The sequence below is a fragment of the Dreissena polymorpha genome, chromosome 1, assembly GCF_020536995.1.
Source record: "Dreissena polymorpha isolate Duluth1 chromosome 1, UMN_Dpol_1.0, whole genome shotgun sequence".
Lineage (NCBI taxonomy): Eukaryota > Metazoa > Mollusca > Bivalvia > Myida > Dreissenidae > Dreissena > Dreissena polymorpha.
In genome coordinates, this window is record NC_068355.1 from 86,388,233 (window position 1) to 86,414,016 (window position 25,784).

The 25,784-nt window shown below is 37.0% G+C and overlaps 1 protein-coding gene across 1 annotated transcript in view; it reads right to left on the minus strand.

Annotated features, from left to right (window-relative positions):
* Nucleotides 1-1,681: 1,681 nt before the first annotated feature.
* Nucleotides 1,682-25,784, minus strand: part of LOC127838918 (E3 ubiquitin-protein ligase DTX4-like) — a 60,608-nt gene continuing 36,505 nt past the window's right edge. Inside the window, exons 3-9 of the mRNA XM_052367063.1 lie at nucleotides 13,582-13,658; nucleotides 12,645-12,722; nucleotides 10,354-10,418; nucleotides 9,744-9,890; nucleotides 8,916-9,077; nucleotides 7,305-7,394; nucleotides 1,682-5,897 (exon numbers count right to left, since the gene is read on the minus strand). Coding sequence (XP_052223023.1) covers nucleotides 5,643-5,897; nucleotides 7,305-7,394; nucleotides 8,916-9,077; nucleotides 9,744-9,890; nucleotides 10,354-10,418; nucleotides 12,645-12,722; nucleotides 13,582-13,658 — 874 coding nt within the window. The 3' untranslated portion in view covers nucleotides 1,682-5,642. The remainder of the gene's footprint in view (nucleotides 5,898-7,304; nucleotides 7,395-8,915; nucleotides 9,078-9,743; nucleotides 9,891-10,353; nucleotides 10,419-12,644; nucleotides 12,723-13,581; nucleotides 13,659-25,784) is intronic.

Below are 25,784 nucleotides of genomic sequence, written 5' to 3' on the forward strand. Positions count from 1 at the left end.
TTGGCCAAAAATTTTCCCCATTACTTGAAGAATTAATTGCAACATAACTATTGGCCATTTTTTCTCCCCTCCGCCAATTCCCCCCCCCCCCCCCCCCCCACATGAGAATTTATTTTAACATTACTCTGGGCCATTATTTCTCCCCTCTGCCAATCCCCCCCCCCCTAACTTAAGATTTAACATGACTCTCTTGGCCATTTTTTCTCCCCTCTGCAAATTCCCCCCCCCCCCCTACATAATTATTTATTTTAACATGACTCTGGGCCTTTTTTTCTCCTCTCTGCCAATTCCCCCCCCCCCCCCACATAATAATTTATTTTAACATACATGACTCTCCCCCAGAGAAAAATGTCCCAGGCCAATCTACCCCCCCCCCCATACTTAAAGAATTAATTGCAACATGACTCTTGGCCATTTATTCTCCCCTTGAGCATTTCGCTCCCTCAGTGCAGATGTGCTTGATAGAACAATACAAGTATCAAGTTAATAAAAAGGTAATTAAGGTCAAATGTCAAATCGGGTTAAAATATCTTTAGTACTTTTAAAAATATGTCCGGACAAAGGTGTTGCGGTCGTGACAGAGAGACAGACAGAGAAGTGATCCCTATATGTTGCAGCTACTTTGTAGTAGACGGTACAAAACAAACTTGGCCATTTTTTCTCCCCTTCACTAATTAAGATATCTTAATGCAATATTACTCTCAGTTATTTTTTCTCCCCTTGGCCACTCTTGCTTGTATCTAATGGTACAAATTGAAGTTTGTCCTGTTATTTGTGGAAACAACTTCTAAAATGTCATGCTTAGGAAAGCTATTTGATGAAACTCTAATTTTAAGCAACCTTTTGGAAGAACTGTCTATAACTTAAAATTCACATGAAAATATAACTTAACAGGCAGTTTTAGCATTGACTCTCAATCAAATTCTGTTGTTAAAACTACTTTTACATGGGGAACAAGACAACATCAAAGATTTGGAAGCGCTATAAGTGGTTAGGTATGGGAATACATGTGATGATTAATGAAGTACTAACAATGTGGGAAGCGCTGAAAGTGGTTAGGTATGGGAATACATGTGATGATTAATGAAGAACTAGCAATGTGGATGTGCTACAGTGTTAACCGGGTACACCACGCACTCTCTAACTACTACTATGGCTATCAGGAAGAAAAAATATGACATTATTCAAAGTGAAATTTTGTGTTTCATCTTTTTCTTTGAAATTGAGCAGAATGTGTTAGGTACAGTTAGAGAATGCTCTAGGAGGTATGTCATGGAACAATGCAGAGTTCAGGTAAGTTACAGTGGTACTGAAATTAGAAGCAATTACACACAAACGCATACTAATAAAAGCTAGAAAATATATTCCATTCAGCATGCAATAGTATACACTGAGATATACAAGAATACATTCTGAACTGACATCATCTGAAGCTGCATTGTTTAGAAAGATGACTGTTTAAAAATATACTTTAAGACATAGTAACGATAAAGTTGACGAAATGCTGCATTTCTTTCGATGATATGAGAAAGAATTGAAAATTTCCTTGTGTATAAGCATAAAATCAATTTAAAAAATTGATTTTAGGTTGATGACAATGATAAACAGTTGCCTTTCTATAGTACCCATGCACAGTGAAAAACTCATGTACCTGTGGAAATCATGATTAGATTGAAGGAAAAATGAAACTTACCAATAAACATGTTGTTAAAAATAACTCGTTTCAAAAATCGCGAAAAAAATAAACCCGATGAAAATATCGCAAAATAAAACTGGATAAAAATATTGCATAAAAATATTGCATGTGTTAATCGGTTGCATGTCTCCAATCAGACCTGACTGATATATAATCTATATACTACCTCTGACCAAGTTTGGTGAATTCAACTTGAACTAGAGCTTTGTCACTGAATGTGACTTATACCCCCATACCACTTTGACGCAGGATAAAAAGTTGTTTAAAAGTTTCGGATGAATACAATTTGAATTAGAGTCCGGACAAAGTGGCGCCGTTGAAAATGCACTAATTGACCCTATGACCTAGTTCTTGACCCGACATGACCCATATTCGAACTTGACCTAGATATCAACTAGATGCAACTACTGACCAAGTTTGGTAAAGATCGGATGAATACAATTTGAATAAGAGTCCGGACAAAGTGGCGCTGTTGAAAATGGACTAATTGACCCTATGACCTAGTTTTTACCTGGCATGACCCATATTCGAACTTGGCCTAGATATCAACTAGATGCAACTACTGACCAAGTTTGGTGAAGATAAGATTTATACAATTTGAATTAGAGTCCGGACAAAGTAAAATGCACTAATTGACCCTTTGACCTAGTTTTTGACCCAGCATGACCCATATTCGGACTTGACCTAGATATCAACTAGATGCAACTACTGACCAAGTTTGGTGAAGATCGGATGAATACAATTTGAATTAGAGTCCGGACAAAGTGGCGCCGTTGAAAATGCACTAATTGACCCTATGACCTAGTTTTTGACCCGGCATGACCCATATTCGAACTTGGCCTATATATCAACTAGATGCAACTGCTGACCAAGTTTGGTGAAGATCGGATGAATACAATTTGAAATAGAGTCCGGACAAAGTGGCCCCTTTGAAAATGCACTTATTGACCCTATGACCTAGTTTTTGACCCGGCATGACCCATATTCGAACTTGGCCTAGATATCAACTAGATGCAACTGCTGACCAAGTTTGGTGAAGATCGGATGAATACAATTTGAATTAGAGTCCGGACAAAGTGATGCCTTCCGCCCGCCGCCCGCCCGCCCGCCAAGGGGTTTCACATAATACGTCCCGTATTTTATACGGGCGTATAAAAAAAATTATTTTATTTTTTTTTGGGGGGGAGAGAGGGAGGGGGTACAGTGAGAGGGTGTGGTCATTTATAAGATGATCTTTCAAAAAAACAAACAAATATCAATTACTTTTGTGGGGGGGGGGCATGGAGGATGGTTTGGGTGGAATCTATTGTAGTATGTCAGGTAAGAGTTGTTTTGTCAAATTATCAATAAAATCTGATCATAAATAACGAAGTCATGGCAATTTTAGCAAAATTTAATTGTTTGACCTTGAGAGTCAAGGTCATTCAAAGGTCAAGGTAAAATTCAACTTGCTAGGTACAGTACCCTCATGATAGTATGAGAGTATTTGAAGTTTGAAAGCAATAGCCTTGATACTTAAGAAGTAAAGTGGATGTAAACACAAAATTTAACCATATATTCAAAGTTACTAAGTCAAAAAATGGCCATAATTCCGTCTAAATGACAACAAGAGTTATGCAACTTGTCCTATACAGTCCTCTTATAATAGTTTGCGAGTGTTCCAAGTCTGAAAGCAATAGCTATGATACTTTAGGAGTAAAGTGGACCAAAACACAAAACTTAACGAATTTTTCAATTTTCTAAGTATAAAGCGGCTATAATTCTGTCAAAATGCCAGTCAGAGTTACATAACTTTGCCTGCACAGTCCCCTTATGATAGTAAGTGTCGCAAGTATGAAAGCAATAGCTTTGATACTTTAGGAATAAAGTGGACCTAAACACAAAACTTAACCATATTTTCAATTTTCTAAATATAAAAAGGGCACATAATTCTGTCAAAATGCATGCCAGAGTTATCTAACTTTAACTGCCAAGTCCCCTCATGATAGTAAGTAAGTGTACCAAGTTTGAATGCAATAGCTTTGATACTTTATGAGAAAAGTGGACTTAAACACAAAACTTTACCGGACGCCGAAGCAGACACCAACACAGACGCCGACGCCAAGGTGATGCCAATAGCTCATATATTTTTTTAAAAAAATAGATGAGCTTAAAACTTGGATGGGCCAATGTAGACAACAGAGATATGATTTGAACAAACTTGGTGGAGGAATTCCCTTTTATGTTACCACTATATGTTACCACTATATGAGCCTTGAGGTTAGAAAGAAACAAATATTTAGAGTATTCCCTAACTTTATGTAAGAAGCATGGGCCATCTTTAACCATGTGCAATGATTTGAAAAATGTTGGTAGCAGACCACCATACAATGAAACATGCCAAATATCAAACCTCTGCGCCTTACAGTTTTAGAGACAAATATTTTAGAGTGTTTTACATAACATAAATAGTAAGCAAGTAATCCACACACTGGTACACATTTTGAACAATATTTGATCAATAGCAAAAACAGCAAATTTCTCTCAACATTTAATGATAACATAGATTACTACATCTTATGAATATGTTAAAAACTGATCATTTGGTCAGGCCCAGTTAGTGGTTCTTTTAAAGAGTATTTGTTACTGTTAATTTTGGCGTGGTCTGCAACAGAAAAGCAGCTTTAAATAGGACTTAAAACCTCTGACCAATATAACAAAATCCAGTCAAACATTTAGCTAACACAAGTTACCACTTAATATGTCAGTTAAATCTGGATCTCTTTAACGAGTTGTGATGTTTTTTTCCGTTGCTAATTTATAGAACATGTTTGCTTTATCCAATCAATTTACCTTAATACTTAGTCATAAAACCTCAGAAAAACAAAAAGGCAGAACAAACTTTGTTTTTGCAATTCATAAAGTCATGCAGCAAGTTAGCTGGTAGAAAACAAGAACAAGAAAACAAATAATAAGGCAATAAACTGTAAAAAAAATGTCTTGGAAGTAAACAATGTCTTCAAAGTAAACAATGTCTTCAAAGTAAACAATGTCTTCAAAGTAAACAGTGTCTCGCAAGTAAACAATGTCTTCACAGTAAACAATGGCTTGAAAGTAAACTATGTCTTCAAAGTAAACAATGTCTTGAAAGTAAACAATAACTTGAAAAAAACAACATTGTCTTGAAAGTAAACAGTCAGTGTCTTCAAAATAAACAATGTCTTGAAAGTAAACAATGTCTTCAAAGTAAACAGAGTCTTGGAAGTAAACAATGTCTTGAAAGTAAACAATGTCTTGAAAGTAAACAATGTCTTCAAAGTAAACAATGTCTTGAAAGTAAACAATGTCTAGAAAGTAAACAATGTCTTTGAAGTAAACAATGTCTTCGAAGTAAACAATGTCTTGGAAGTAAACAGTGTTTTGAAAGTAAACAGTGCTGTTTCTGACAAATATTGTGCTACAGGCCAGGAGCCAGGGCCCTTATTCACCAACCCATTCTTAGATCTAAGTATAAAAAATAGAATTAGATGCAAGAAAAATACGTCCATCGTTTGAATTTATTCCGGCTTCCACTGTTGATAAAAAGGTTTTCACTAAATGTTCTTAATGAAGAATGATGTAAAGAGAGGCAGTAAATGACAAGTTTTATTCAAAATTAAAGAAATTATCAAATATTCTGTCAAGCATATTCTTAGTCTTAAGTCTAAGACCTGTTTGGCGAATACGGGCCCAGGACTGTGTCCAGCAGCTAGAATACAGAGTCAAAATATCAAGAACACTGGGAACAAGTATAGATGACAAAACTATTGCACTATTACGACTGCTGTTCAGTCCCCTTACAGAGATTAATAACTTCACAGAAGTCTTCACAGTTGCCATCTGTTGTTACAACTGCTTGTTCACACTCACATCCGCAGGATTTCTAGTAAACACTGAGGTCCGTAGTTCACACATAACAGTCCCCTGTTCACACCCCTAGACCCCTGCCTGGCCCGCCCACAGTTCCAAGGTCCTTCTCTGTGACTCCATGCACTGCCAACTCTCCCAGCACATTGTCCAGATACTTGGGGTCCGGGAAGCCATGCCCGTTGTGGTTGCCTTGACACTCAGACTTGTGGTGGATCTCATTCCATGTGACACAGTTGTCACGGTTTGTTGTCGCTGATCTGCCGATGGTGAATGTCAGGCGTCGTTTCCAGGCAACAATCAGCAGCTGAAGAACCTGAACAAGAACATTCAAGTCTTGTTCTGAGAAAACTGGGCATAATGCATGTGTGTAAAGTGTCGTCCCAGATTAGCCTGTGCAGTCTGCACAGGCTAATCAGGGACGACACTTTCCACCTTAATTGGATTTTTGCTAAGAAGAGACTTCATTTAAACGAAAAATGTCATAATAGCGGAAAGTGTCGTCCCTGATTAGCCTGCACAGATTGCACAAGCTAATCTGGGACAACACTTTACACACATGCATTATGCCAAGTTTTCTCAGAACGGGACTCATACATGCCTGTCATAAAATGAGCCTTGTTCAGGGAAAACTGGCATGTGAGTTAAATGTTGTCTCAGATAAGCCTGTGCAGTCTGCACAGGCTTATCATTGACAGAACTTTCTGCTTTTATGGTATTTCTTGATTAAACGAAAATTATTCTTCGCGAAAATCAAGTTTAAGCTGACAGTGTTGTCCCTGATTAGCCTGTGGTGACTGCACAGGCTAATCTGGGATGAAACTTTATGCACATGCATTAATCCCAGTTTTCACAAAACATTGATCAAAACATGCTCATGAAATGGACCATGGCTAACAATGTATGTATAATACTTTTGAGAATAGATAGAATACAAAAGCAAATTTGGCAAATGTTTACAATAAAAATTATTAATTGAACTGATATCAGTATTTTTTATTGTCCATGTATTTCTATACAAATAATGTATAAGACAAACATTCAGGTTTTTACATCATAGTATTAGACCAAAATAGTTCTCATGTTATGCGATATTAATGACACAGAACCTTTTCCACACAGCTTTTCATGAATTGTATATGCTCTTACAAAATGCAACTCAAAAACATAATCTGTTTTTATCAAGTGTTTTGGCATTCAAAAACGGACGACAAAGTACTAAAATGTAACACACGTTGTTTCATTTCACAGAATGCCTGCATGGGATGTTGTCAATAATGAATTTAGAACAATATTCAGGGATTGGTCATTGTATCAGCCTTGCTCTGGGAAAATAGTGCTTAAAGCAAAATGTGTCGACCCAGATTGGCCTTAACAGGCTGCATAGTCTACTCAGTGAAGACACTCCACTTTTATGGAATTTTTTGCTTAAAGGAATATTCATCCATGTAAAAAACATGTTTAGGCGAAGTGTCATTCCTGATTAGGCTGTGTGGACTGATAGGCTTATCTGGGACAACACTTTATGCATATGCAAAGGCTAATCAGGGAGGACACTTCACTTTTCGTTAAAAGGAACAATAATCTAAACAAAAATCAAGCCTAATCTAAACAAAAATCAAGCCTAGGCAAAGTGTTGTCCCTGACACTTTAAGCACATGTATCAAGCCCAGTTTCCCAAAAGTGCCACTCATATCAATAATGTTAAGACAATTGTTCCCACCTTTCTGCCCTTGTCACAGTCTGGCAAGTAGCCAACCCGTGGGAAGCCCTGCAGGTAGAAAGGGTGGCCTGGGTTGGGATGATTGGCACCCTGCAAATGATAGATGAATCTCATTATGGAAAAATTGGACTAAAAGCATTTGCATAAAGTGAAGTCCCAGATTAGCCTGTGCAGTATGCACAGGCTAATCAATGCCAACAATTTTGGCCAAAAGTTTATTTCTTTATTAGCCTGTGTGGATTGCAAAGGCTTCTCTGGGAAAACACTTAAAGCAAATGCATTTAACCACATGTTCCTAGAGTTAAGCTTATAATAGTACTTGTACTGCAGTGAACCCCATACGAGACAGAACAAGCAAATATAAATAAACGAGAACAGTCAAAATGAAATAAAACACTTAAGATTTGTTAAACGTTTTCAACATGTTACTACAAAATTCATACAAATCAGTATTACATGGTTTTAAACACTATTTAATTTCCTCTTTTGCAATTTATACATGTTTAAAACAATTTTAGATAAAGATAAATTTGTATCACTTAAATCTGCTATTCATAGTGGGAAGGCAACACTAAGCATGTGTCAAGAGGTATTACTGACTTTGGTATCTTGCATATTGTGATGCACCATTATTTCATACCTGTACTCCTTCAAACACGTTGTACACAATCTCTATTGTCTTAGTCCCCTCATACATGGACCTGTACTCATTCAAACATGTTGTACACAATCTCTATTGTCTTAGTGCCCTCATACCTGTACTCCTTCAAACACGTTTTGCACAATCTCTATCGTCTTAGCCCCCTCATACCTGTACTCCTTCAAACACGTTGTGCACAATTCTATTGTCTTAGCCCCCTCATACCTGTACTCATTCAAACACGTTGTGCACAATTCTATTGTCTTAGCCCCCTCATACATGTACCTGTACCCTTCTAACACGTGAACAATCTCTATTGTCTTAGCACCCTCATACATGTACCTGTTCTCCTTCAAAAACGTTGTACACAATCTCTATTGTCTTAGCCCCCTCATACATGTACCTGTACTCCTTCTAACACGTTGTGAACAATCTCTATTGTCTTAGCCCCCTCATACATGTACCTGTACTCCTTCTAACACGTTGTGCACAATCTCTATTGTCTTAGCCCCCTCATACATGTACCTGTACTCCTTCAAAAACGTTGTACACAATCTCTATTGTCTAAGTGCCCTCATACCTGTACTCCTTCAAAAACGTTGTGCACAATCTCTATTGTCTTAGTGCCCTCATACCTGTACTCCTTCAAACACGTTGTGCACAATCTCTATTGTCTTGGCCCCCTCATACCTGTACTCCTTTAAACATATTGTGCACAATCTCTATTGTCTAAGCCCCCTCATACCTGTACTCCTTCAAACACGTTGTGCACAATCTCTATTGTCTTAGTGCCCTCATACCTGTAGTCCTTCAAACATGTTGTACACAATCTCTATTGTCTAAGTGCCCTCATACCTGTACTCCTTCAAACATGTTGTACAAAATCTCTATTTTCTTAGCCCCCTCATACATGTACCTGTACTCCTTCCAACACGTTGTACACAATCTCTATTGTCTAAGTGCCCTCATACCTGTACTCCTTCAAACACGTTGTACACAATCTCTATGGTCTTAGCCCCCTCGTTGCCAGGCAGGGCCCGGTTGATCAGTCGGTATTCCATCTCCCCGTCGGGACAGTTTCCTGTCATCTCTCCGTAGATTGTCTTGCATGCTGGACACTGCAGGCTGCCTTTCTGAAATATGAGACAGAAAAAGTTCACAATCATGCTTATCCCATCTCAGATTCCTTATAAGTAGAGTCAAACTTTTATAATAAAAAGATAAGACCATCAGGCCTTCAAAAAAACTTATTTATGAAAAGATTGGAGAGCCTCATAGCAGTATAATATTACATTTAAGCTGCACTGTGGAAAAACAGGGCTTAATGCACAAGTGTAAAGGTTATTCCCAGATGAGCTCATTGAAGTCTGCTTTCATTAATTATTTGTTAAAAGGAATTCTCTTCTAAACCAAAATCTAGTCTAGGCAGAAAGTGTTGTACCTTATTAGCTTGTGCAGACTGCACAGACTAATTTGGGACGAAACTTTACAGTTTACACACATGCATTAAGCCCCATTTTCCAAGAGCACTATTTAGTCTTTGACATTGCAGTGTGACCACTGACTATCCAGCTTGGATTTCCCATAATTATGGCCTTCTTGAAACACCATTTTATTTCAACATATAATCCAAGCGCAAGTACAAGCTTTACAACCTGCTAATCAGCAAATAAAAGGGATCAACACAGATACAAAATGAAGACTAAATCTGTTTTCTCCAGCGTGCACAAACCTGGGCTTTTAATGTTGCTAAAATTCTAAACTTATCAAATCTCATCTTTAAACATGTAGGACTTCACCTTCTGTCCACTCTCATATAGAGCAAGCAGGCACAGCTTGTGGTACATGTGACTGCACCTCTCCAGTTGGTAGACCACGTGGTCCTCTGACGTGCCCTTGCCATGGCCGGATGCTTCAGCCAACTTCTCAAAACAGATGCAACAGTCCTGAAATTAGAATACACATTGTTACATTGAACATAATTATTGCGATGACATTCATTATGCAGCTCATCCATGCAATTTTGTATGTGAACAATTTGTTACAACATTACTGCAATGGTCACAACCTATATTCTGTCAAAAAGGCTATGCATCTTTATTCCTCCTAGCAAAGTGGTATGGTGTCCACCTAGCCACAGGGTGGTCACTGGATTTGATTCCCACTTTGGGAGCTTTCTTTATATCTCATAGACATCAAGTACTGGTTCTACCCATGAAACAGTCTCAATATCGTTTAAATAAGCCTTAGGCTTTTGATGCAATCAAGGTTTAAGAAATATGTTTAATCTAATACTTCTTTATTCATGTTGGAAGATAAGAGAAGCAAAACACTGTAGGCAATCATCCTGAATGTCTCATTGGTTCTGACTACATCAAATATTTCACTCAGGAAACAAGTGTTATCTACCTCATTCTGGGGACAGGCCCCTAGCTCAGTCACATAGCAGCTCAGTATTTCCTCTGCAGATTTAGCTGAAACACACGAAAATACAGAGTTGAGTCTATGAAGCCAAATACAAAGTGCAGTCTATAGAGCCAATGCACAGTGGAGTCTATGTAGCAAATACACAACAGTCTATGGAGCTAATACACAATGGAGTCTATGGAACAAATACACAATGCAGTCTATGGAGCAAATACACAATGGAGTCTATGGAGCAAATACATAATGTAGTCTATAAAACAAGTACACTGCAGGATCTAAGGAACAAATACACACTGGAGTCTTTGCAAGAAATACACAATGAGTCTATGGAGCAAACACACAGTGGAGTCCAAGTATCACATACACATTGGAGTCTTCGGGTCATATACACACCGGAGTCCAAGAAACAAATACACAGTAGAGTCTATGAAGCAAGTATACAATGGAGTCTATGGAGCCAATACACAGTGGAGTCTATGGAGACAATACACAATGGAGTCTATGGAGCCAATACACAGTGTAACCTATGGAGCAAAACAGTGAAGTCTATGGAGCCAAATACACAGTGGAATCTATGGAGCAAATACACAGTGGAATCTACGGAGCCAATATAAAGTGGAGTATATCATGCCATATACATTAGAATCTATGGGGCTCATACAAAGTGGAGTCTATAAAGCCCAGACACAGTCGAGTCTATGAAGCCCATACACAGTCAAATCTATGGAGCCCATACACAGTGGAGTCTATGGAGCTAATACACAGTGGAGTCTATGGAGCCACAACACAGTGGAGTCTGGAGCCAAGCACAAAAAAGAGTCTATAGAGCCCATGCACACAGTAAACTCTATGAACAAATGCACAATGCAGTCAATGAAGCAAATACACAGTGGAGTATATACAGCCAACACATAATGGAGTCTATGGAGCCAATACATAGTGGAGTCTATAGTGCCAATAAACAATGGAGTCTATGGAGCCCATACACAGTGAAATCTATTGAGTTAATATACAGTGGAGGCTATGGAGCCAGGGAATAAACTCGAATTTACTATCTATGGGTCCCTGAACTCGCAGATTTTAGACCAATGAGTCCCAGGCCAATATTAATGAGTCCACCTTGAAAAAGAATGGGTCCAAAATTTTGAAAGATACCAAGTAGTGAAGAAAATGAGTCTAAATCACACTAGCTCAATTACTATATTTTGCATTAAACTTACTTGTAATAATCTCAAAAACATGTTGAAACCAAAAAAGCAAATTAAGGGTTATCACTATCTTGTTTGCCTTCACATAGGTTATAACATTATCTGTTACATGAATGTAACCTGTTACAACATTTCAACTTGATTCAATTCGATGATAATATTATTGTTAACATCCGAATTGCGAGCTTGATAATATTATTGTTTACGTCCGAATTGCGAGCCGTTGACCTACCGTTATTAAAGTTTAGAGTTGTTTGTTTTGGATTGAGCTTCAACACCTTATTTTGGAGGCATTTTTTCTGTATTATTAATGACTAAGTTACAAAAAGTTAAAGCAGGTTTTCATCCGGGGACTCTAGAAAATATCACAACACACTATCCTGATTCGCGTATGCGTTAACGGATTCGTTTCAGCAATGTGTCCGAGTGGATGCACATATTTCAAAACTATGCGTCTATTTCGATATTTGTGGACCCCATTTGCGGTATAGTCTATGTATCACATACAGAGTTGAGTCTATGGAGCCCATACACAGTTGAGTCTAGGGAGCCCATACACAGTGGAGTCTATGGAGCCATATGCATAGTGCAGTCTATGAAACAATAAGCACAGTGGAGTCTATGGAGCCAATACATAGTGGAGTCTATGGAGCCAATACACATAATAGTATATGGGACTACAGGACTACAGTTGAGTCAACGGAGCCAAATATATAGTGGAGTCTCAAACACACAATGGAGATACACAGAAGATGGCTATACAGACAACACTTTAGTCAACCGTCTCAATTGTTTAATGCGTTATGAACCATGTAACTATTTCTTTCTTACAAGTGCTTTTATGATACATTCAAACACCTATAAAAGAAATCCAGTTCTAGTTTCAGCATTATTCCAATATGTCAAAATATACTGGTTGCAATAAAGCTGTCTTGCCTAATGGCCTTATAATACACGGTTTTCATAAAGTGACTAACATTAGTCAATATTGTGACCTTGCCACAATAGTTTTACAATATTAAGCAATCTCCATGCATGACCTTGGCATGAAATTGCTTGACTTACTGTGGGATTGTGAAGACTCAGTGTAGTTGGGGATCTTGCCGCTGTATGGAAGACTTAACGCCTGCTGAAAACCTCCACCTGAAAAGCACACAAGATGCTGCATTCAATAAACATACATGTATGCGTTTGGTGGAAGCCTTGTCAGTTTTAATTCATTAGCAAATTTGAATTATTACAAAAGTAGATTGATGTCAAGGTCAAATTTAGGTCAGATTATGTGTGTGTGCTGAGAGTAGAATTGAAGTTTCAAAACATTTTAGTAAGTATTAGAAGGTCAAGGTCAAGGTAATAACGAGATGAGGGGATGTTGGTGTGTTGAGATTGTTCATTGATAACATCCATTCAAATATCAAAGGTATTGATCTTAAACAAATCTATCATTATGGGTTAATCAAGAATTTGGACCTTGAATAAATCTATGTCAAGATCAAATTTAGGTCAGGGGATGAGGATGTGTTGATAATGTCCAAAGTCAACATCCATGCGTGTATCAAGGCTTTGTAGCAAGTGGCAATGATGATAGACAAACGCATCAGTTTTGGTAATACTAGCATTTTGACTTAATGAATTGGTCTTAATCCAAAAGTTGGCCAATATCAAAGTAAAAATGAGTTCAGACGAGATGATTGTGTATAGCTTGTGCAGACGGACGGACGTCTAGACGGTCGGAAAAACTAAGTGACAAGTCAATCACTACATGCCTGTTGGCATCAGTAGATTTTTAGGGCATAAAACTACACAATTACAGGTAGCTCAGTATATACATCTTAAGCTTTATTATATACTACATGTACATGTGAGCAGATATTGGATTTTGGTCATTCCAACACGATCTTGTGCTAAATATGTCTACTGTAATTATCAACAACAGGAGTTTCTGTGCGGACTGCACACACTTCACACACTGTACGCCTGGATCATACAGCTTCAACAGTACCTGATGAGCTGACGGTGGGTCTAATAAGGGAGACGCCAGCACTACTAAATTGGGCCGTGTAGGTGGATTGATGATTCCTGAAAAAAAAATATACACATGTATATATGAGCCTCTCTCTTGTATAACAGAACCAAATGCATGTGCATAAAGTGTCGTCAACGCAGGCTAATCAGAGACGACACTTTCTGCACAAAATGAATTTTTCCTATGAAGAAATTTCCTTTCAACGATATCTACCATAGAAGGGGAAAGGCTCATGTCCTGGTTCCTGTTGTGACTCTTATTATAGCAGTTGCACAGAAAAACAGGAAAGCAGCAATACAAAAGCTTCTTACATGTATAGTCAAAAAGTACTACATGTATTTATTCCTGATAGCAATAAAGATACTTGCCACAAAATATTGGCCCAAATATTCAGCACACAGAGGGCGCAATCAACATTAAATAATTAAGGTACAGGTATTGATGGCCTTTACAACTAATTGCAAAACAAACTTCAAAACTGGAATGTGAGTTTGGCAGGGAACAAAAGCATCTGACAAGTAAATGTCTAAAATCTACAAATCATGAGTTCCCTCTCTAACTGAGTCATATACAATATACTTCCTGTTAAACGAAAACATGACTTTTTAACAGAACAATAGACTTCAAATTGCTTTTTCCTGGTAATCCAATATAGGATTAAGTGCACTATTATTTCCGGAACAATCTGAGATGCAGTCTTAACCCTTTACAAGTCAGATTTGCATCCTGACCCATTTGTAGACCTAAGAAAATAAAATAAAATTTTAGACTCTTTATTGATTCAAGTTTCTGTCAAAACAATTGAGCAGAAAACAGCATAAATCCTAAACAGACTTGGCGTAACTTGCATGCTGTCCTGGTTTTATGCTGGTTACATATAGTCATTGTCACTTTGCTTTTGAGCCAATTAAAGGTTTAAAACAATCTGAGATGCAGTCTAAACAAAAGAGTGTCGCAAACTTCCATACTCTTAAATCCATGCCTTAAATGATGAAATTTAATCACACAATGCTGAACCATATGATAACAGACATACAGCAAAAACAGGAAGATCTCGTTCAACTTGTGGATCATACTCGACTATAAGCTGGTTACAACAAAACACAGAGGTAAGCCTGGCTCTAGGAAAATGGGGCTTAATGCATCTGCGTAAAGTGACGTCCCAGATAAGCCTGTGCAGTCCACACAGGCTAATCAGGGATGACACTTTCCACTTTTATTGTATTTTTCTATATGGAACTCTCTTGTTAGCAAAAATCAAGTTAAGGCAAAAAGTGTCAAATACATTTACTCTCCAAGGCCCATAGGGGGAGACCTCATTATACACATTGTATTGAATTTTACTGAGCTTGATTTCAAGATAGCTGCTTCAGTAAACTTGCTTGGACTCATTAAACTATGCAAATACATGAAAAATTAAGTATAATAGTTCACAATATAAGACCAAAACAAAAGTAACCCGTTATAAATTGGGTCAAATTAGGACAGATGGTTTTAAAACTAAGTTGATGAGATGTTTCTTACAAGATTATTAGATCTAAGTGTTTGTGTGAGAAAGGATGTGGTCAATCATCCATATATCACTTCAACAGAGATTACACTTTAATGTGCTCCTAATGTAAAATGTTAAAATAAATGTTTTTAAAAGCATTTTCTTTGCCCCAAATTAAAATTAACACATATGTTACAATAAAAGTCTTTAAATAACCTAAGCACAATAATGAGTTACACCTCTCCAGTCTACAAGTACTATAGCAATATTATACGATTATTAACTAAGGTACTAATTGTGTAAAAATTACATATTTTCAAAACAACAATAAACCAACCTGAAAAGCCTGTAGAACAATGATTGCACTTTCTTCATTATTTCCACCATAACACAGCTTTTGTAACACAATAAAGGTACATGTAATTCTTGCTAATAAAATCCTGGTAAACATAATGAGGAAACTAAATATTTAAGTGTTAAAGTCTGTGTTCCAGCATTGTTACTGAATGTCATCTTTAAATATCAATACATTAAAAGGGGATTTAAATTTCATTGTAGCAAACAGTATTTTAGTAGATATATATTTAATTCTCTTAATTATTTGATATCCTTGTTGTTAGCCAAAAGTTCTTTTTTGGTGACTCCATGTTTTTGGACATCCACATTGTCACTTGTAATTAATGACTCTCAATTTTCTGACATGTTGTATTACAGTACACTTGTGTTAAATCATAATTATCAAGCTATTGTGGTTACTTCAAACCTTTTTTTAACATGTGTTTTAAAAACAGAATGACGGTCATAAATAAAGTAAACCATTTCATGACCTTTATAGGCAACTGTGGTGAAGATGTTAAAGTTATTGGTTGAAGAACAACAACAAAATAAAAGCTTTAACATTTGTTGCATTAGTTACATATTCATAGTTTGAGATGTCAATAAGTCAGTGGAAAAACTGCAGCAATGGCATAAAATTAATGTAATCAATGTACTGACAGTACTGGTGTGACGATGCTTTTGAAAAGGATGGATATAAAAGCATCAATTTAAGTTTATCTACATCACCACAATTGTGTATGTGGGTACGATAATTTTGGGTAAGAAAAAAAATGTGTACGAAAATTTTGGGTACAAAAATTATGCAAAAAAAAATTGGGTACGAACAAAAATTTGGTTACGAAAAAAAAAGGGGTAGGAAAAAAATTGGGTTGGAAAATAAATTTGGGTACGAAAAAACATTTGGGGGTACAGGGAAGTAGTACCCATGGGGAACTTGACCAATTCAGCGAATCTGGGAGGGGGGTTACATTCTTCATCAAATATAACAAGAAATATCTTTAAAAAAATATTCGAAGTGTATTTTCTGTACCACTTATCTTAAAAAATGTTCTGTTACAGTAAAACATTTGTGGGTTATAACATTACGTTTCAGCAGATATATTCAAAACTTGACATGCTCTTTAATTACACCTTGCTCTTTAATTTCACAAGTATATCATACCAACTTTATATTTCGATGTTTCCTTTCCTAAGTTAAAGATAATTGTGTACAGATGTTATTTCACATGCCCATGTGTATGAACTTATAATTTTTTCTCTTTTGATTATTGTTTTTTCTCGAATTCAATAAGCTTAGGCATGATTGTTCGATAAGTACGTCAATACTTTTGTGATGATTCCCAAAAGTAGGTATGAGCACATAGAAGTAAGAGCTGACTTGAATACGTGAGTTCGCCCATGAACACATGGTAAGGTTAAATAAATCCCCGCGATATGACCTAATATGCATTGAAAACATCAAACAATATCCAACAAACAAATGAATTATCAAACATAGTATGTGCACTGATGTGGCTCTGTAATTTCTGTTTGAAAAGTTTATTAAATATGCAAAATGAGAAAGCACGCATACAAGTGAGTTTCATAGATATCGTACGGCTATTATGTTGTTTATATACCATATTCGCTATAACATTTACAAATGGCAGGTTTGAAATAATTTGTTTTCTTTACACTCATGATCACGTTAAACGTTAATTATACACGTTTTCATTCGCAATTTATTTACAAAATCACGACAAATGTCAAATACAATACAGAAAAGAGGGCCAAGATGGCCCTAGTTCGCTCACCTGAGAGGAGTCGATTCATTTAATCTTTACCAAACGTCCAACTTGACCTAGATATTGTCTAGACAAACATCCTGGTCAAGTTTCATTATTATTGAACCAAAACTCTGGCGTATGGATTGCTTTTGTTTTTGTAAGATTTTACCTGGTGACCTATATTTTGAGTTGACCCCCCTTACCAAACATCAAACTTTGCTTACAAAAATAAATATTCTGACCAAGATTCATAAAATCTGAAACAAAATTGTGACCTCTAGTCAGTGTTTACAAGGATTTTGTATAATATTATTAAAACTTGGACAATCTAAGGGCAATAATTATGGCATTAATTATGTGATTTTGCTCATTATCAAACTTGACCGAGATCTTTCAGCAACTTTCATAAAGAATGCTTGAGAAGTGTGAATGCTAGAGTGTTTACAAACCAAATGTGGAAGAATGGACGGCGGACAAAGACCAATTCTAAAACCTCACCTGAGCAATCAGGTGAGCTAAATAGTGTGTTTCACTGATCTGAGCCATTTTCCAACTTGTCCGAGAAATCAATAAAACCAATGTATTGACTAAGTTTCACGATGATTTGGCAAAAAATGAGACTTCTATAGTGTTCGATCACAGGGTTTCTCTAAAGTCACATAAGGAAAACTGCCGGCCTCCCCTGGCGGCCATGTTTTTTTACCGATTGGGACCATTTGCAAACTCATCTGAGATATATATAAACCCAATAATTTCACCAAGTTTCATGATGATTGGGCAAAAAATGTGACTTCTAGAGTGTTCACAAGCTTTTTTTACTATAAATATATATATATATATATATATATATATATATCAGGGATCATATTTTTTCGGTTTTGTCGGTCCTAGACCGATTGGGGTCATGAAAGACCGATTGAAAATCCCAAAGAGTCGGTCCGATTCTGTTTGCTAAAATTCCCATGTCATGAAATCGATTACGCAGTGCACATGCTAGCATACCCTATAAATTACATTCTTATCTCGATTAGGTGTGATAAACCATTCACTGCAGTCTCTAAACTGGTCAGGACCAGTCTATTGCACCTCAGCCAACTAGTTTCAGCATATGACCCCAAACAACGAAGATTCGCGCGGTTGTGTATCAGTCAAGTGTGAATAACCCAGTGTCAATATCAATCGATAATTTCACTGGCTTATACCTAGCACACTAATCCGTTCATAATGTGTGCTCGTCCACGATAAAATCGTGGACAGTTTTACTTCGGAGATTAAAACCTCGATGTTATCCTTGTGGAAATTGTGCATTTCATGCATGATACAGTCAGTAAACTTTCATATAAACAAAGAAGAAAATCGGATATTGTGCAATAATTGTGGGCGGACCTTATACACTGAAAGCACGCGCTGTAACTAAACAATACATGCCTATACATTTTCCACCAGCGTAATAATCCGGCAATAAATTAATGAAAGTTGCGGTTTTGATTGACAGAACAGCCGAAAGTAATTTTTATGGCCGGGACTTCACATAAAATAGTACACAAGAAAAATAATATACATTGTATAAATCTTAAGTAAAAATCGTGAAAGAATCGAAATAATTCGTGTCCTTTATTGTTTGTTGTTGAATAACCCACGACCGGAAATTAAGATGCGTGGTTTTTAATCACTCGTGTTTCGCACTCGTGATTTAATCCCTACGCATCTTAACTATCGGCCGTGGTTTATTCGACAACAAACTATAATGTACACGAATTGTTTTTCAACTATTTGGTTTTATTATTGCCAGTAGCCAACCTACGCACAGACATTTGTTAGATTCAATGCATGTGTGTAAGCTATTATCGAGTCGACAATGATTTAAAACATCGGTATAGACTTACACAGATTATTAATGAAAAGTCAGATAAAACAGTTACCGAAACAACAATTAAATAGCTAGTGATAAAACCAATTGAAAAAACTCGTATGTTCCGTTAAAAAAAATGCTTAAGGCAATTTAACTTGTACATTATTATACCCTTTTCATGAATGGCAAAATCAATGGTATATATTTTAACGTAATTTGTCATAATTTCGGATAAAAATTTTCGGACACTTTTTCCCCATTTAAATCCAGACCGATTGATGTTGCTGGAAAATATGATCCCTGATATATATATTATATATATATATATATATATATATATATATATATATAAGAAAGCTGCCCCCCCATTAGCCATGTTATTCAACTGACCGGAACCATTTTAAAACTCAACTCTCGTATTAAGGAAACAAATGTTCTGACCAAATTTCATGAAAATTGGGCCAAAAATGTGACTTCTAGAGTGTTCACATGTTTTCACTATATACATATAGAGAAAAATGCCCCGCCCACTGGCGGCCATGTTTTTTACCGATCTGGACCATTTACGAACTCGTCCGAGATATCAATAAAACCAATGTTTTGACCAACTTTCATGATGATTGGGCAAAAACTGTGATTTCTAGTGTGTTTACAAGGTTTCTCTATTGCCAAATAAGGAAAACTGCCCCGCCCACTGGCGACCATGTTTTTCAACAGACCAGAACCACTTTTGAACTCAACCAACATATCTTTAAGACAAACATTTTGACAAAGTAACACGAAGATTGGGCATAAAATGTGACTTCTACAGTGTTTACAAGGGTTGTTTTTTTTGACCTAGTGACCTAGTTTTTGACCCAGCATTACCCAGTTTCCAACTCCATCCAGATATCATTAGGACAAATCTTCAGACCAAGTTTCATGAAGATTGGACAAAATATGTGGCCTCTAGAGTGTTTACAAGGTATCTCTATAGCCAAATAAGGACAAGAAACCGTCGGAGATGGGTGATGCTCCCCAAAGGTTCTTTTGTCACAATATTGCACTATATATTCAGATAAAAGGAAACATCTTGAGGGCACAGTAGTTGGGGGGACAATAATTTTTTTATAGAAAATTTCAAAGGGCCATAACTCTGTGAAAAATCATCAGACCAGAACCCGCTGATAATATGCACATCTCCTCTTGGTAGTGAAGCGTCCCATAAAGTTTCATTGAATTCCGGTCGTTAGTTGCTGAGAAATAGCCCGGACAAGAATTGCACTATATGTACAGTTAATGGAAAATTTCAAAGGGCCATAACTCTGTGAAAAATCATCTGACCAGAACCCGCTGATAATATGCACATCTCCTCTTGGTAGTGAAGCTTCCCATAAAGTTTCATTGAATTCCGGTCATTAGTTGCTGAGAAATAGCCCGGACAAAAATTGTGCACGGACGGATGGATGGACAGACAAAGCGGCATCTATATGCTCCCCCCAAAATACATTTTTGGGGAGCATGAAAACTGCCCCGCCCACTGGCGGCCATGTTTTTCAACAGACCAGAACCACTTTTGAACTCAACCAACATATCATAAAGACAAACATTTTGACAAAGTTTCATGAAGATTGGGCATGAAATGTGACTTCTACAGTGTTTACAAGGTTTTTCTTTTTTTTGACCAAGTGACCTAGTTTTTGACCTGGCATGACCCAGTTTCAAACTCGACCGAGATATCATTGGGACTAAGCTTTTGACCAAGTTTCATGAAGATCAGAAAAGAAATGTGCCCTCTAGAAAATACACTGTATTATTATGAAAACATTCATAGTAAAAAGGGGAGTAACTACTGTAAACTTAAATGCAATATTTAGAAGAGTTGTCTCGCATGTTACATTATCTTAATTCATGATTGTTTACAAGCCTTTTTACTATATAAATATAAGGAAAACTGCTTGTCCCCCTGGCAACCATGTTTTTCAGCGGACTGGAACCATTTTCGAACTCAACTCTCATACATGTATCAAGGAAACAAATGTTCTGTCCAAATTTCATGAAAATTGGGCCAAAAATGTGACTTCTAGAGTGTTCACATGTTTTCACAATATTCATATAGAGAAAAATGCCCCGCCCACTGGCGGCCATGTTTTTTCACCGATCTGGACCATTTTCGTACTCATCCTAGAAATCAATAAAACCAATGTTTTGACAAACTTTCATGATGATTGGGAAAAAATTTAGACTTCTGGAGTGTTTACAAGGTTTCTTTATAGCCAAATAAGGAAAACTGCCCTGCCCACTGGCAGCCATGTTTTTCAACAGACCGGAACCACTTTTGAACTCAACCAACATATCATTAAGACAAACATTTTGACAATGTTGCATGAAGATTGGGCATGAAATAAGACTTCTACAGTGTTTACAAGTTTCTTCCTTTTTTTTGACCTAGTGACCTAGTTTTTGACCCGGCATGACCCAGTTTCGAACTCGACCGAGATTTCATTGGGACAAAGCTTCTGACCAAGTTTCATGAAGATCAGACAATAAATGTGGCTTCTAGAGTGTTTAAAAACAAGTGTGGACGGACCGACAGACGACGGACAAAGACCGGTCACAAAAGCTCACCTGAGCAATCAGGTGAGCAAAAAATGCATAGTTGTTTCATTGGTCTATAAACATATAATGGATTGAATATAACTGATTTAAAATTAATGTTTTCAAACTATTATTAAATCTTTATTAAATATGCTGTCCTATTTATAGCTGACCTTCCTTTACCTTTATCAATGATAATCAGCGAGGTATGCCGATTAGAAAAATCGAGCTATCTCAATCGGACTGGCTCGGTCTTTTACATAGCTCGCCATTGTGAAGAATTTTTTCATGGTATGATAACTAAGACGAGCTGCTTCGAGCATCGTCAAAAATAATTCAAACGTATAAAAACAAAACAAACAACAGCTGTCACCATACAGGGCTTTTTTCAGCTTTTTGGGAAGATAGCCCATGGCTTTGAAATTGGGAATTTTATCGGCATTTTCAAGAAATTTGGAAAATAAATTGGGATTTAAAAGTACATGAATGAGGTCAGCATCTTTAATCACAAACACCACCATGATCAACAGTTTTCCACATAATAGGCTCACACAAAGTCTTCAGTCACATCAGGCACCATTTCATTAGGAGGCCCTTAATCCTATTCTGAATAACTACTGCTTTCAACATGTTGAATATCAGTCAGCACTTTGCTTTCCGAAATCAACGATGACAATGCAAAAGAGTCACTTGCTATTAAATTACTATCATTAACAATGGAAGGAGTTTCAAGGGGAAGACTTGTACTTTTTGACGATGTTTGTTTTAATATTTAATGACGCTCGCATAACAAAACCAACAGTTTTAATTTTGCCACCAGGGCTTTGCTTATGAATCTTTTTCACGTAATATTTCGAATTGCGCAACATATTTGATTTCCATGAGGCAATTCTCAAAACGCTTGAATTTCATCGCAAACATAATAAGCGCCTGAACAACACGGAGAATATCGTGCACACAAATAATGCCGAAGTTATCCAAATCAAGGTATAGTCTTAAACGCGTACAAGACTGGATAGGACTACGCTTTGTTAACAAGGGCTGTTTGTAAAACATGCATGCCCCCCTATATGGGCTATAAGTTGTAGTAGCAGCTATTGTGTGAATACGTTTTTTGTCACTGTGAACGGTGGTGGTGGTGGTGGTGGTGGTGGTGGTGGTGTAGTAGTAGTAGTAGTAGTAGTAGTAGTAGTAGTAGTAGTAGTAGTAGTAGTAGTAATAGTAGTAGTAGTAGTAGTAGTAGTAGTAGTAGTAGTAGTAGAAGTAGTAGTAGTAGTAGTAGTAGTAGTAGTAGTAGTAGTAGAAGTAGTAGTAGTAGTTGAAGTAGTCGTAGTAGTAGTAGTAGTAGTAGTAGTAGTAGTAGTAGTAGTAGTAGTAGTAGTAAAAATAGTAGTAGAAGTGGTGGTGGTGGTGGTGGTGGTGGTGATGGTGGTGGTGGTGGTGGTGTAGTAGTAGTAGTAGTAGTAGTAGTAGTAGTAGTAGTAGTAGTAGTAGAAGTAGAAGTAGTAGTAGTAGTAGTAGTAGTAGTAGTAGTAGTAGTAGTAGTAGTAGTAGTAGTAGAAGCAGTAGCAGCAGCAGTATAACAATACCAATACTTAAGAATGATCAAATGGGAAAAGGTAACCTAGCACTGGCAGTAAATATGGGGCTCATTTACAGGTCAGATTTGGAATCTCTGCTGTAAAATGAGATTTTGAATGAATTAAAGGGAGGCAAATCTGTAATAAAAAGAACATGCATAAACCGTAGTTGTTTCCCTTGTTTGAACCATGCTAAATCCTTATAAATTTATAATGCCTATTTCCAGTAACTGTGACCTTAACCTGTGACCTTTGACCTAGTGACCTCAAAATCAATAGGGATCATCTGCGAGTCATGATCAATGTACCTATGAAGTTTCATGATCCTAGCCCCAAGCGTTCTTGAGTTATCATCCGAAAACCACCTGGTGGACGGACCGACCGACCAACCGACCGACCGACCGACCAACATGAGCAAAGCAATATACCCCCTCTTCTTCGAAGGGGGCCATAAAAAGCGAAACAGCTGATGTCATTAGCGGGTTTATTTCCCAATTGGGAATTTTTTATAAAATTTTGGGAAAAAAGTATAATTTTTGCAATTGGGAATATAGCCAAATTTCGGCTATAAAATCGGGCCTAAAAAAGCCCTGCCATAGGATGACATATGCCCCCTATAAACGCTTTGATAGAAGTTATAGCATTTTTTGAAACCTAAACACAGATTTCGAAACCTAAACGCAAACCCTAAGTTCAAGGTCAAGGTCACAGGGGTAAAAAAGTGTGTGTGCATGGAAAGGCCTTGTCCATATACACATGCATATCAAATATGAAGGTTATATCTCAAGGGACATAGAAGTTATGAGCATTTTTCGAAACCTAAACGCAGATTTCGAAACCTAAACGCGGACCCTAAGTTCAAGGTCAAGGTCACAGGGGTAAAAATTTGTGTGCGTATGGAAAGGCCTTGTCCATATACACATGCATACCAAATATGAAGGCTTTATCTCAAGGGACATAGATGTTATAAGCATTTTTCGAAACCTAAATGCAGATTTCAAAACCTAAACACAGACCCTAAGTTCAAGGTCAAGGTCACAGGGGTACAAATTTTTGTGCGTATGGAAAGGCCTTGTCCATATACACATGCATACCAAATATGAAGGTTATATCTCAAGGGACATAGAAGTTATGAGCATTTTTTGAAACCTAAAGGCAGATTTCGAAACCTAAACGCGGACCCTACATGTAAGTTTAAGGTCAAGGTCACAGGGGTAAAAATTTGTGTTAGTATTGAAAGGCCTTGTCAATATACAAATGTACACATGCATACCAAATATGAAGGCTTTATCTAAAGGGACGTAGAAGTTATGAGCATTTTTTAAAACCTAAACGCAAAGTGTGACGGACAGACGGACAGAGAGCCTGATCACTACATGCCCTCCTTCGGGGGCATAAATATTTCCATCATATTTAACATTATACTAAAATATAAAACATGATGGCCAAGAGGCTCTAGACTGCTCACCTGAGGCATTTACCTTTGTTCTTTACTCTCAAAGAAACAGATTGTATTTGGTCTGAGAAAGTATAAGAACAACTTAAATGTTTCATCATTAATATAAATATAGAACAAATAGGATTCTGCCATTTTTTAGCCAGGGGCATGATTTGAAAAATCTTATAAGAGGACCAAAATATGATGTCGCATACAGAACATTAACGCATTACTCTCATAGTTTCAGATAATAACATTTTTGAAATTATTTGCTTTACTATTCAAGTCTATATAAATCATGTGGGACCTGCAGCTTGGTTAGTTATACTCCACTGGCATAATTTGAAAAAGATTGGTATAAGACCAACATAAACTATTGCATGCCTAACAATAGACCCCTTGCTGTTTTAGAGAAAAAGAATTTTAATTAATTTACTATGCAAGTCTCTAAATCCAGTTACCCTTGGGGCTAAAACCCCATGGGAATAATTGAAATCACCTTATTTAAGGTAAGCAATACAATTTTCATTTTGTTACATGTACATACAGTACAGCCAACGCGGCACAAACATAATCCGCGGCTATGCCACGGCCAGATTATTAGTACGCGTCGGCCGAATCGTGTGTTCACGCCGCGTATCGCCGTGGCACTCGGCATCGATCCGCGCAACGACGCCTAGTCTGTATTAACCTTGCGTACTTTCGCCGAGTAAATCCGCCGCGTACATATGATGGAGTGAAAAGATATCCACCTACATGTACATACATGTATGTGTAGCGCAGAAACCAAGATTCACGCTGGTTTCATAATTATTATTTTCACATTTTAATAAGCGATATGACACGTTATGCGCTTTAACAAATTATCGTTAAATTAATTACGCACAACTGTTAATGTTTCGTTCGATTATCAAACTATCATTATTAAATTTGTAATCCGAAACACACTTCCGAATGTTAATGCTAACGTGACCTTTGGCAAATTCTAGCGTCAAATAAACAGTGCTAAAATATCCTTTGTTTCATAAAAAGCGCGCGAAAATTATGCAGACATGTAGAACATAGTTTGAAAAGTGTGGGTGTATTTTGTGTTGTATAAATACATGAACATCAGGCATAAATCGCGTGTTCAGTG